The sequence below is a fragment of the Rhododendron vialii genome, chromosome 8a (genome assembly GCF_030253575.1).
Source record: "Rhododendron vialii isolate Sample 1 chromosome 8a, ASM3025357v1".
NCBI classification, from domain to species: domain Eukaryota; kingdom Viridiplantae; phylum Streptophyta; class Magnoliopsida; order Ericales; family Ericaceae; genus Rhododendron; species Rhododendron vialii.
Window position 1 is genome coordinate 34,067,675 of NC_080564.1, and position 13,831 is coordinate 34,081,505.

The following is a 13,831-nucleotide window of genomic DNA, read 5'->3' on the forward strand; positions in this document are numbered from 1 at the left end:
AAAGAAAAGAGAGAGAGAGAGAAGTAAACGAGCCGGCAAAGGACTCCCTCTAATTATAATACAACATGTCCAATCACAAGAAATGCCTTACCCATTTCTAGTAAATTCGAATATTTTCCAGTGAGAGAGAGAAGTTATTTAACATATTTCTTTCCACTGCTCATCTCCCTATATATCTTGTATATATAGTTCTTTTCACGGGACGATTCCGTAATGTGGTGGGCTATGACTAGGAGGCTGCTGATAGAGCTCAAGTACTACCGGTGAAGCGGCGAATCTATTCTAGTAACATGAGGTGAAATACCGGTCTCAATTTGATTTACGGATGATTTCATTTCCAATTTTGCTTCATCTGTTGTAGTAGAAATTCAGTAGTTTTGGTTCTGTTAAATATTTCACAATTACACGTACCTTGTTTGTAATTAATCTCAGAACTGTTTTCCTAACAAAAAATACCTAAAAAATGTTTTGGTTATGGAGTAAATTTCTTGCCTTCTCTTAAAAAGACAAGTAAAAAGGAGCCCAATAAAACTATGGGTACGCCAAAATGGATACACTGAATTATGTAGACCTCTTCTCATACTAATGATTCGAGTCGTTCAATTGCTTAAAGTATTTCTTCTAAGGGGCCCTATAAAAACTCAATTTTCATCGAATATTGATAAGGAATTGATCAATTCATTCAAATTTTGATTTTTGAATTCACATGGACCCAAAATTGAACGAATCGATAGCTTTTAACGACATTCAACTTGATTTAATTTTTTCATTAACTCTCAATAAGATATTTTAACCAAATCGAATGGCTCAGATCATTTGTATGGGACCCAATCTGGTGTACATTTTGTGTACCCAAAATGTTGCATAGTCAGGTTGTTGATTGCCCCACAAAGGGTAAAATTGGCAAGTGGGATCCTGTGAATTGTGTGGTGTACATCCTTATATAGTACCCATTGATTCTCAATTTCAGACATTGAACAGAATCCCTCTCTGCCTCTGTGTTAAATTCTTCAGCTACCCAATAGACTTTTCAATTTCAGAAGTACATTCCTCTTTCTTTCTTTTTAATATCCAAATTACATCAAAACATTTTTGCGCTTAGGTTATGATACCTAACCGCAAAAATGAAGGTTCTGATACCTTGAAATGTTCTTGAAAATCCAATGCTTTGTCTTACCAACAAAAGTACAGGTAGTCCCAATGAGAATCAGAAGATTATTATCATTTCTCATTTTTGCAATCCAATATAGTGGAGTACATAACTTTCTTGATGAAAAATCTGAATTTTTTCCAGGAAAATAGCTGAACTATGGCTGGTCCTCGTAGCTGTAGCCAGTGTTAATACGGGATATTTCATTGGGTCATCATTTCACAAGGTTACATCAAACAAGGTATATATACTTGCTTGAACATCAATAAACAACTGCATATCGCAATTCACGGTCGTCGTCTCGAGAGGAAAATCTTGTCTCATACCTGGCTTTTTCTCCTGTTCCAGATTCAAATGCCCACACTAAATTGTAATGTAGAGGATGACAAGCATGCAATAAAGTTCAATTCAGACCCATCTCCAAGCCCAAGTCAAGTGTTTCCTATGCATAACATCACAGGGGTAGGCTGGCCTCGTTTATTGATACACATTTGTGCGTGCGTGTGTAAATGTGAACATAGTGCGAGTATAAATATATGCACAAACTTATTATGCTATCAGCATAGATAATCCTGGTGCGAATCTGAAATGCAGATACATGTGGCAACAAATCCACGAGGTGCTGAATCATTGCCCCCCGGCATTGTTGAGCCTTATTCAGATTTTTATCTCCATAGACAGCAGGAGAATTCTACTGAGGTATTACTGAATTGATTTTTGGTTGGATGCAGAAAGAAAACATGCCTTCTTCAGTTATCCAGTAGTTTTTGTCATGAGATTGAAGAACAGCTTAAACAGAGATGAAGAAAATGAAAAACTGCATTTTCATTTCATTCCTTGACTGACTTACACAATACGCAAACCTCTGTATTTTTACATGGAGAAACTAACAAAACTCTCTAACCAAGAATGCTAGCTAACTGCAAATTGAGAGGCAACAAAGTAGTAGGCACCCTATACTTCTTGTATCAGGTGAGGGTTCAAACCCCACCAGCCTCATCTGGAGCCAAGTGTCATGGCTTCACTTGAGCTACCTCGTGCATCTACTTTACAACTACTACAGTAATTCTGACTCATGGACTTGGTTGTACTCTTGGATTGTAGGATTTGGTGGGGAAACCAAAGTATTTGTTAGCTTTAACAGTTGGTTATGACCAGAAAGACATCATAAATGAAATTGTCATGAAGGTCTGTAAATTTGATTACCCATTCATAGTTTCAAACCTCGGTTAATGATTAATTTCTCTGTTTATAGATCTAACAACTTTTTGATTTTTGTAGTTCTCAGAAAACTTCTCCATTGTGTTGTTTCACTATGATGGGAGGACAAGTGAATGGGATCAGTTTGAATGGTCACACAGAGCAATTCATATCAGTGCAAGAAAACAGGCTAAGTGGTAAATGTATAACACTCATTGCAATTACTGTTAACCTGGAGCCATCAGCCATGGCAAATGCCACCGGTCCAGCGTTGTGGCACTGGTTTGAGTCACAGTATCAGCCTCCACAAACAAGCATGGCAGAAAAGAAGAAACCCATTGAAAGTACTTCTCTTGTAGACTCTAATTGCACTTATTTTATTTGCGTATTGCAGGTGGTATGCGAAGCGTTTTCTCCATCCGGATATTGTGTCTGCTTATGAATACATATTTATCTGGGATGAAGATCTCGGGGTTGACCATTTCAATGCAGAAGAGTACGAAGTTTCTTTTTTTCAGTTTGCAAATATGATCAGCCTGGGTTGACATTACCAACCTTATTTTATGTTTGTTTTTGGGTAGGTACCTGAAACTAGTCAAGAAACATGACTTAGAGATATCCCAGCCTGGAATTGAACAAAAAACGAAATATAGTTGGTTGATGACAAAGAGGAGGGTCGGCGTTGAAGTCCACAAGTAGAGCCAAACCTACGCATTATCGGGTTTCTTTGTCTTTAGTAGAATAGTTTTCAATAACCTAATATAGTTGTTAATTCCCGTTGGTTTCTCTATTATGGATTCTGGAGCAACCTAAGCACTAATGAGGGTAAAAACCTAAAAAATCCACAAGCTAAATTTCATGATCAAAAACACCAAAAAGAGAAGGTGCCAAACTAGGCATATTTACGTTTTGTTCCTAACCAACACCCACAATTTTTTTCCAGGAAAACTAAAGAAAGACGAGGCAAGTGTCAAGACGACAATCAGCCACCATGCACAGGGTATCGTTGTGCACCAACTATTTTTCATTCCGTACTATTAATCAAGAAACCAAAAGATAATTTCATTATCTATCAAGATTATAATTGTCATCATAAGATGACAAATCTCCACAGTTTAATCAATATTTGGATAGATTTGCAGGTTTGTCGAAATAATGGCCCCAGTTTTCTCTAGAAAATCTTGGCAATGTGTTTGGCACATGATCCAGGTACAACTCTTCAACTCAAGTCTACGTTCTCTTTCAATTCGACTAGGATGACAAATGCTTTCTTTCTTCATCTAACAGAATGATTTGATTCATGGATGGGGCCTTGATTTTCATTTCTGGAGATGTGTAGAGGTATGAAGACAAAATTACAACTATCATCTATTTTATTCGGAGTGAATTTTATCAAGACACACAGACAACGCACAAAACAATTTTAAGCAGAGAAAAGCACCTTTTCGATTTCAATCTCTGAAGGCTCTTATGAATAATATAAGAAGGGAAAGGACACATGATGAGGGAATATGATATCATGATGTTTTGCAGAGACCATATGAGAAGATGGGTGTTGTTGATGCACAATGGGTAGAGCATAAGAAGCTTCCTTCTCTTGGAGATCAGGTAAACATCACTTAAGCATGAAAATAATGAATTAACATAAAATCATCAAGAACACAAAACTTGGTTACGTCTTTTCTACCCTTGTATGTACATGTTTATTGATAAGTTACCATACTTTTACGTACAGGGCATATCAAGTCATGGAAGAACACCAGGGGAAGGGGTAAGAAACAAAGAACCTAAAATCTCTTGTTTTATGACGCAGTTCTCCATCTTCACCTTCTCTATAGATACAACCATATATTCAGCTTAGCCTACTTCCTATATCGCAAATAAGGTGTTCTCATAGGTTCAATTATCTTCTCTTAGATCCAAAACTGAAATTTGGATTCGCAATGTCAGGTTCGGGCAAGGTGCTTTGCTGAATTTGAAGAATTTAAAAGACGAATGTACATGGCAGGGCATGGAAGTTGTAGCCAGACACGAGGAAGACATGAGGAAGCAGTGGCGGAGGCAATTGGTGGGGGGAAGTCGCACATGCCACCCCCGGTTCCAAAACTAACAGAGGAAAGAAGGCAGTTCTACGCAAAAAAGATCCTTGAGCAGAGAAAAATTGCTACTCCCTCTCAGTCCAATTCAATAGAATAATCATTCTTTTCAAAAAAAATCCTTTGAAGTTTAGTTTAGAATGACTCCGGACAATCTTCTGGATTGAAAAGAACATCAAGTTCCATTTTGATAGATCGTTAAACTACTTCCATCTATATGATGGATGACTAAACTATGAAAATGTGTAAATATTTTGGTATTATAAATGGTTAATTTTGTATATTGTACTATTTTAAGGGGTAAGCACGTTAATATTTATAGGTGCCACCCCCGGTTATGAATCCTGGCTACGCCACTGAGAGGAAGAATACTCTTTATCATACATAGAAGCATAGAACCTTCCAAGCATATTGCTAAGTTTCATATCTATTCTCGTAGCATTGATAGAGGGAAAAAATATATATCCATGTCCTTACTTTTGATATATGCTCCTCTAGAGGCCTTCTGTAACCTAGGGGACAGTATTCTCTACCCCCCGAGGGCCTCCTTCTCTACTTCACCCCCCATAGGGTAAGGAAGATGTCGAAGACAGATTTGGGAGATAGTAGAGAAAAGCTGTAAAGGAGGGGGCGGGAATCAAGCCACAACTCCTCCTTGTATGGCATGATCCTTCTGACTCGATTTTCTCCCCTTTTCTTTTTGTCCCTAAGCCAGTAGTTCCCACGATTCTATCCCATGGCCAAATACCATGGACCTTTGTACGAACTTCCAGTTAACAAAGGAATCATAAATAGAAAGGCTCGACCTAGAACGATAGTTGTTTTACTCCTATGGCTTGTTGCTTGAACTCAGCTCGAAGGAAGGATTGTTCGGAGTCGTAGGAAGTTAGCATCCCGCCATTCCTAACCTGAGGAAGGAATGGAATAAGGGATGACCTTCTTATAGCAGACATCGTTTTAGGAGTGAAACCTCCTCTATTAATGGCCATTCCTGGCTCGGCTCTGAAAATGCAATTCCGGGAGGAGTCGGTAGTTGGGCACTGGATCCCTTTGGACCTGGAGAGCACGGTTGCGGGTGCGAGTGCAGAGGGCAGGCGTGAGTTTACGAGGTAACTGGGCAGCGCCCTTAGAGAATTTAGAACCGGGAGCGACCCAGAGGCACCCGCAGCCTTCCATTCTCTCTCCTTCTTTCTCTCCTGCCCAGACTTCGGGTAGGGGCGAATAGCATTCCAAGAAGTTGACATTCTTTCTTTTCCATTCAATCTCTCCTCTTGGATTTCTCTTCTTTCTTTCATGAGCCGGACTGTAACTAGCCCCGAAGGGAACCGCCCGGAGGTGTCCTTCTGTGCTTCCTCGTCAATCTCTACCCTTGGTAAATTGCCTTCTCCCTTTTTTTTCGTAGCCTCGCGTAGTGTAAACAAGACCATGTTGTCAAGAACATGTGGTCTAGGGACCTAATTGAAGCAAAATCATCTTTGCGACTAAAAAGCCCTGAGGTTGTGCCTATTTTGCTCTAGTTTCCTTAGTTTATTTTAGAAGGCATATATGCCCATCCTACAACCCTTTTTCAGTTTTTCTTCCTCAGAAATATACCCTTTTGATTTTTTGTTGACATTGCAATACACTCGTGTTTAGAACCAAAAACCCAGATAACTTTTGGACATAAAGGAAATCCCGTCCAACATTGGCCTACATTGTTCGGTTTTTTTGACAAGAGTCTTTTTAGTTAAATGTTTTCTCTCAATTTTTACTGGATTCGGATCAAATTTTTTTATTAGTTCATTCGTCTGAACGAGAGAAATTGAAAAAGTATAGAAATATCAAAGTTGAAAAAGCTCACTAAAGACGGAAAAAGTTTAAAAGACGATTAGGATGGTCTTTTAGTGTCTTTACTGTCAAACTTTTTTCAATTTTGGTTAATGTTTTTATACTTTCGTGAATTCTTCTAGTCATAGTACGTGAAAATTATAACGAAAAGCTAAAAAAGAAAAAAGTATCTAAAAATTAAACTTTACCGACTGTGTTTACCAAAAACTAATAAAACTAAATCAGTCCAAACGCACCCTTTCTAACTAAGTTCATAACAAATTGTTTCCAATGACAGACCAAGAAAACTCAGTTCAACAAAACCCTAGTTCCAAGTACTTGGGGATACCCATGTCTTATCAGGTGACAGGTGTTCAACCCTTTTTTCTGGATAAATTGTTCATCCTTCTCATTACGCAAATAAAAGTCACATATCAAGAAAAGTAATAAAGGAAATGAATGGCAGATTTGGGTTCATGCAAAGCAGAGTACCTGATTTGAGGTAGATGTCCTCTCCCTAGTTCTCAATGACGTCTTCTCTGTTGAATAGAAGAGAAGAGAAAGGAACGGTGAAAGTCATAAAGTCGGTTGTTTGGGTTTTATTAATAATATAAGTAAAAGTCATAATTTTTTTTTTATTCTTTTTTTCAAGACAAATCTTTTTTGTTTTTTTGTTATTCATTAATCATAATTTACTCTATTCTAGGGAATTTAGAAAGGGGAGTGGGAGCTTACGGAAATCGAACCCTGCTCATGTGTATGGGAGTACAAGTACAAAGGAAACACCGCACTCCACTTCACTTGCAATAGGGATAAAAAAATTTGTTGCAAACCGAACAAACGCAAAAAAAAAAAAAAAAAAAAAAAATATATATATATATATATATATATATATATATGAATAAGAACATAACGAAAGAAGTCCAAAAATTCCTCAGAGCATCTCCAACCCTCCTCATATTTTTAAACTAAAATTTGAGTAAAAACTTCCGGTCAAATTGGAGTAAAAATTTTATTTGGTATGATGCCTTGAAATGGCAAATCCAAATCTTAAATTTGTGTCAAAGTCATCGTTTTAAATTTAGGAGGGAAAATAGATTTGCAAAATTTGAGTCTTTGATTTGAGTAAAACTCAATCAGATAATAGAAAGTATATATATTGCTTTTCTTTTGGTAAATTTAAAGATTATGGAGATTTATACTACCTTCGACAAATCTGTCCCTTTATTGTTTATATAATTTTGGTTTTATTTTAATATTGAAAAAAGAACCCTATTTTGGTAGTACGGACCTAGGTAGCTAAATTAACAATTGTTACAAAGCGTAGATATAGAAAGTAAAATGTAAACTCACCAATGGAAAGATTGAATCCTAGCTAATTGTTCATAGACAGTAAATGTATTTAATACCTCATTTAAATTTTTAACTCTATGCTGAAATTAAAGTATAGTTCTATCAAGATGAAATCAATAAAGTTTTCGTTTGGTAAGAAAAATAAATTCATCCCTTAATTTCTTTGAGGTCCATATAACCAAAAATAGTTTTGAATCAGGAAATGAGATTAATTAGGTCTTCTTGACAAAGAAAAGGAAACCTCTCTCACTCTTTAATGGGTAGTCATTGAAAGATAATATTTAAATGAAGTAGTAAATTAGGAATTTCTCCTCCCTTGGCAAGCTTCTACTATTACCTTTTCTATCAAGCCAATTTGAATTCCAGAAAACCTAGCAGCCAACTTCTCCAACTTCTCCAAACTTGGCCTTAAAGCTCTCTCTCTCTCTCTCTCTCTCTCTCTCTCTCTCTCGGATAACGTATTATGCTCTTTCTTTACATTTGGATATGCATGTCGCAATGTCATAAAGGAGGAGTATTAGGTAAATATGGTTCTAGTTGGAGAGAAATGATGATATGCATGTAGCAATGTCATGTGCTTTGTTCAGAGGTCATTCGCATTGAAAGAGTACACATTTTTAAAGTCGTTAGGTAAATGTAAGTACTTCTTTAACTCATCACGAGAGAAAAGGAAGGGATTAATTAAATGTTTAAGAAGTGTCGCGTGCACACCCTGCACCCCTGCACTACAGGGTTGCGTATTCAATGAAAAGATTCTATCAGTATAACCATGTACTTTTATAATTAAGGGAAACTCTTTATGGCAATGAGCCGTTACATCCTTATACGGTAATCCATTAATTAGACTCCACGGACATTGAAAATAAACTGGGCCAAAGTCATCAATGAAGATTTAAGCAAAAGTGAATAGCAACAATATTGGATTCCCTGGCTGCCCCTTTGTTAAATTCTTCAGTTACCCAAATAGACTTTTCATTTCAGAAGTACATTCCTCTCTCTTTCTTTTTTTTCTTTTCTTTTTTTTAATACGCAGATTACATCAAACCATTTTTGCACTTAGATTCTGATACCTTGAGATGTTCTTGAATCCAATGCTCAGTCTTTTCTACACGAAATGCAGGTAGGTCCGATGAGAAGATAATCGTTTCTCATTTACCCGATCGATGTACGTAACTTTCTTGATGGAAAATTTAAAATTTTTTTCCAGGAAAGTAACTGAACTGTGGCTGCTCCTCGTAGCTGTATCCAGTGTTATTATGGGATATTTCATTGGGTCATCGTTTCACAAGGTTTCGTCGAACAAGGTATACTTGCTTGAACAACTATGTATGCATGCAAAATCACAGATAACCCATTTCAAACTCGTTGTTCCGAGGGGGAAATCTTGCATCATACCTGGCTTTTAATTTCTCCTGTTCCAGATCCAAATGCCCGCACTGAACCATAGTGCAGACGATAACAACCATACGATAAAGTTTGATTCAGCTTCGTCTGCATGTGTTTCAAACTCAAGTCAATGGTTTAATACACGTAACAACACAAGGGTAGGCCTATCTCGTTTATTGATACCCTCTTGTGAGGGTGTGTAAATGTGAATATTGTGCGAGTATATAAATCTGCACAAGTACATCATATTAGCATATGTAACGCAGATATATGTGGCAACAAATCCGCGAGGAGCTGAATCATTGCCCCCTGGCATCGTCGAGCCTTATTCAGATTTCTATCTCCACGGATTGCAGGAGAATTCCAGCGAGGTATAACTAAATTGATGTTTGGTTTGAACGAGGAAAAAAAAAAGCGCCTCTTCGATTATCCACTAGTATTTGTCATGAGATTACTGCAGTAATTCTGACTCATGAACTTTTTTGTCCTCTTGGATTGTAGGATTTGGTGGGGAAACCAAAGTACTTGTTAGCTTTAGCAGTTGGGTATAAACAGAAAGATATCGTAAACGAAATTATCCGGAAGGTGAGTAAAAACTTTCCCATTCATACTTCGAAAACTCTGTTAATAGTTAATTTCTCAGTTCATCAATCTAACAATCTTGTGATTTGTGTAGTTCTCAGGTAACTTCTCCATTGTGTTGTTTCACTATGATGGGAGGACAAGTGACTGGGACCAGTTTGAATGGTCACACAGAGCAATTCATATCAGTGCAAGAAAACAGGCTAAGTGGTAATAAATATTTTTTGATCCGCAAAAGATACTAACATTTTAGGAAATGGATGCTCTCCAGTAACTGTCCGGGACAGTTTCTGGAGGTTTCTTGCAAGTGTGGATCCCACGAGGATACTCTTACCGGTAAGAGTATGTTGTATTGTGAGAAAAATGTGGACTGTTCGGGACAATAACTGGAGAGGATCCCATTCAAACATTTTTTTACTAATTAGAAAACATTATACTCCGTAACAGAAGATGGCAAAAAATGCAAATTAAAGCTAGTGACACTGTGGAAAACAGAGATCCGAAGCAAGCAAAGAGAAACCAAAGGGTTAGCAAGACGCGGAGCACAAAACACCAAAGTAACCTTACAGAGCAACTAAAACACCCAAAAAAGAAATCCCAAAATAAACCTGAACTCCCAACTTCAGGCTATAATGAAACCACAATTGAGAATGCTGAATACCTTCGCTCACTCGCACCTAAAATTGCTTCAGAGACTTTATATTGGCTTTGTAGCGGCTAAGTGGTAATTGATAATAACCACAGAAGTCGTGGCAAATGCCTCGATTCTAGCATTGTGGCACTGGTTCGTTTCACAGGAATCAGTCTCTGCAAAAAGTACACAAAAAAAGAAGGAAAACCATCTACGTACTTCTCTTGTAGACTCTAATTGCACTAATATTAGCTGTGTATGGCAGGTGGTATGCAAAGCGTTTTCTCCATCCGAATATTGTATCCAAATACGAATACATATTTATCTGGGATGAAGATCTCGGGGTCCAGCATTTCAACGCAGAAGAGTAGGTTTTTTTTTTTTTTCGCAACTGTGATCAACCCCCAATGGACAGTATCAATCTCATCTTGTGTTTGTTTTTGGATAGGTACTTGAAACTAGTCAAGAAACATGGCTTAGAGATATCCCAGCCTGGAGTTGAATCAAAAAAGGGTTTGATTTGGTCAATGACAAAGAGGAGGGACGGCGTTGAAGTCCACAAGTAGAGCCAAACCTAGAGAGTCCAGATGCTTAATTTTACCATCAAAGACACCAAAAAAGGGTGTCAAACTAGGCATAAGTAAGTTTGGTTCCTAACCAACAACCGCAAATTTTTTCAGGAAAGCTGAAGAAGATCCAGGCAAGTGTAGCAACGGCCAGCATCGGCCACCATGTGCAGGGTATCATTATACACCATCTATTTTCATTCCCGTGTCAATCAAGAAATGCAATGATATCCACAGTTTCATCAATGTTTTGATAGATTTGCAGGTTTGTTGAAATAATGGCCCCAGTTTTCTCTAGAAAATCTTGGCAATGTGTTTGGCACATGATCCAGGTCTGATTCCACAACTAGCTCAAAAGAACACGATGAAAACTCTGCATTCTCTTTCAATTTGACTTGGATGAGAAATGTGTTCTTTTTTTGTCTAACAGAATGATTTGGTTCATGGATGGGGCCTTGATCTTGCTCTCTGGAGATGTGTAGAGGTATGTAGACAAATTTTCAACCATTTTTATTTTACTTGGATTGAATTTTACGGAGGCTTATAGGCAATGAATACAACAAGCTTTTCAGCAGAACAAAATCTGGTTTCTTTTAATTATTTGGCCTTCAGAGAGCTCTTGTGAATATTTTTAGAACGAAAAGGAAACATGAGGATGGAATATGATATGATATATTGATGTTGCAGACGCCACACGAGATGATAGGTGTTGTTGATGCGCAATGGGTAGAGCATAAGGTTGTGCCGTCCCTTGGAAGTCAGGTAAACATCACTTTAGCATGAAAATAATGAACAAACCTGAGATCCTCAAGAAACCTACCTGTAGTTACATCTTTTCTACCCTTGCATATACATACTTATTAATAATTAGTTAATATACCTTTTTTTACACACAGGGCTCATCAAGTAATGGAAGACCAGCATGGGAGGGGGTAAGAAACTAAGAACCTAACATGTCATGTTTTATGATATAGCTAATTCTCTATTTTCACAATCTCTATGGATACAACCATTAGGCTAGGCTTATAGCCTATTTCATGTACTTGAAATAAGGTGTTCTCTTAGGCTCAATTATCTTCTGTCAGATTCAAAACTGAGATTTGGTTTCGCAATGTCAGGTTCGGAATAGGTGCTTTACTGAATGGAGAGAGTTTGAAAGACGAATGTACAAAGCAGAGCATGGTAATGGGTAGCCAGAGAATGAGGGCAAGGAGAAGAAGAAGAATCCTCGTAACATACCTAGAACTTTCAAGCAAATTGCTAGGTTTCATAATTATTCCCGCAGAATCGGAAAAAAGAATCGTGTAGAACAAGACCATGTTGTCAAGAACATGAGGATTTGCCAATGCACAGTCTTGGCACCTAGAAAGCACCGAGGTTCTGGCTATTTTGCCCCCTTTTGGGGGAATTTAGAAGTATCCTTTTTGCCTTTTTGGTTGAAGACATTGATGTTGCGAAAATCTACCAAAAATGGACCTTAGTTTTGGATATGAAGGAAATCCCTCCAACATCTAGCAATACTAATCTTTCTTACAAATTAAGAAGCAGATTATTAAAGTTTAAGCCTAAGACCATTCTGAATGTCACAGGCTCCAGCCAGAACCAAGAAGACTTATTAACTCAATAAAACCCTAGTTCTGAATACTTGGAGTTAGCTGTGAGATTTCATGGAGTCATCCTCGTCCAACCTAACACCAATTGCTTATAGGTGGAGTAACCTCTTTATCTTAAGCAAGCTTGGATGACTTAAATAAACAATGTGGAATAAAGTTTCCCTCACTTGCAGTTTTGTAGCGCTAGAAGGTATGGATCAAGTAGGTGAGAGAATTCGCTGGAGTGGAAACTCAACCACGTTAAGCGAGGCTTCTGTAGACCTATTTCTATACCATCTGAGATTTCTTGGAAGGTCCAACCTAAAATTCATAGGTCCAAAACCGTTCGATACATGTGGGTCCACATACATCCCTTGGTTAAACTGTGTCTAGAAGGTGTGTTCCTAGACTTTTCCTAACCAATTATCTAACCAAAGCTTTGGATGGATCAAATGAGGGATGGGGATAATTTCTAACACAACAATGGCTTGTCAGTAGTTCACCCTCTGGTAAATTGTTCAACCTTCTTATCATAAAATGAAAAGCCACATGTTGAATCAAGGGAACAAATGACAGATTTGGGTCCATGGAAAGCAGAGTACCTGATTTCAGATACCTGTCCTTTTCCCTTGCCTTTCTACCCAAACCAAAATGCTAACGGTGAAGCACCATACCAATTGCTTGATTGACTCCCAAACTTACTCAGAAAATGCAGTCTTTGTCACGGAAAAGATGAAACCAAGAAACATGACTGAATCTGCTTTAATTTCTTCCTCTCCCCACCAAATGTCTTTACAAAGCCAAAGCCTAATGCCTTATTTGGACGGTGTTTTGAAAATTTTTGAGTTTAATTTTTGGGTAATGAGTGGAGAGAAAGATTAAGGTAATAATTAGAGATATGGGTAATGAGTGGAAAGAGATATGAGAATAATGATTGGAGATAGAAGAGTAATGAGAGTAATGATTGAAAATATGGGTAATAAGTGTTTTTTAAGTTAGAATTTTTTTTTCAAATACCATCCAAACAAGGCATAAAGCATGGAAATTTTGGTTTACGGGAAAATAAATGGAGAGAAAATGAAGAACTTTACCATCTTTAGTCACATTAGAATCCTTTAAAATGCTCTACACTTCCGCTACCAATCTTCATACTTTGTTTGCACTCTCGCGAATTTTAATAATTTGGGATGTGTTTTAAAAACGTTTTCATGTTCGCGCTACTTGAACACGTGTGTGTGACTTAGTTTTTCATGACATTTTGAACAGACTCCAATTTGAGACATGTGAGGAAATTCCCAATCTTCAACAACTAAGGGATCAAAATTCTGATTACCTTATTCTTCAAGATGTATGTAACTCTTATTAGTTACTGAGATATCCAATTAAGATAAAATCTTCATGAGTCATCTACACATTGAGGCCAACAAAATAAAAGACCAAAATGAAGTCCACCATCGAATCCCGTCAAC

At 37.5% G+C, this 13,831-nt stretch overlaps 2 protein-coding genes and 1 long non-coding RNA gene across 3 annotated transcripts; 2 read left to right on the plus strand and 1 right to left on the minus strand.

Moving 5' to 3' along the window:
- LOC131335825 (uncharacterized) lies at window positions 1–4,737 on the plus strand. The gene is made up of 14 exons (XM_058371342.1): window positions 1–295; window positions 1,295–1,391; window positions 1,499–1,612; window positions 1,745–1,849; window positions 2,255–2,338; window positions 2,432–2,547; window positions 2,745–2,846; window positions 2,932–3,045; window positions 3,294–3,350; window positions 3,493–3,559; window positions 3,638–3,691; window positions 3,884–3,958; window positions 4,086–4,121; window positions 4,301–4,737. The coding sequence occupies exons 1-14, from the start codon at window positions 291–293 to the stop codon at window positions 4,544–4,546; spliced, it is 1,272 nt and encodes a 423-aa protein (XP_058227325.1). The 5' UTR covers window positions 1–290; the 3' UTR covers window positions 4,547–4,737.
- LOC131335829 (uncharacterized) lies at window positions 1,193–6,832 on the minus strand. Its single transcript, XR_009202659.1, has 2 exons — window positions 6,745–6,832; window positions 1,193–1,489 (listed from the first exon to the last, which is right to left on the minus strand). It is a non-coding gene; the product is annotated as an uncharacterized LOC131335829 (long non-coding RNA).
- A 1,422-nt stretch (window positions 6,833–8,254) lies between these two features.
- LOC131335827 (uncharacterized) lies at window positions 8,255–12,618 on the plus strand. The gene is made up of 14 exons (XM_058371343.1): window positions 8,255–8,725; window positions 8,813–8,909; window positions 9,027–9,149; window positions 9,258–9,362; window positions 9,493–9,576; window positions 9,668–9,783; window positions 10,470–10,571; window positions 10,653–10,766; window positions 10,885–10,944; window positions 11,036–11,102; window positions 11,201–11,254; window positions 11,458–11,532; window positions 11,667–11,702; window positions 11,889–12,618. Exons 1-14 carry the CDS (start codon window positions 8,682–8,684, stop codon window positions 11,961–11,963), a joined length of 1,152 nt encoding a protein of 383 aa, XP_058227326.1. The 5' UTR covers window positions 8,255–8,681; the 3' UTR covers window positions 11,964–12,618.
- The last annotated feature ends 1,213 nt before the right edge of the window (window positions 12,619–13,831 follow it).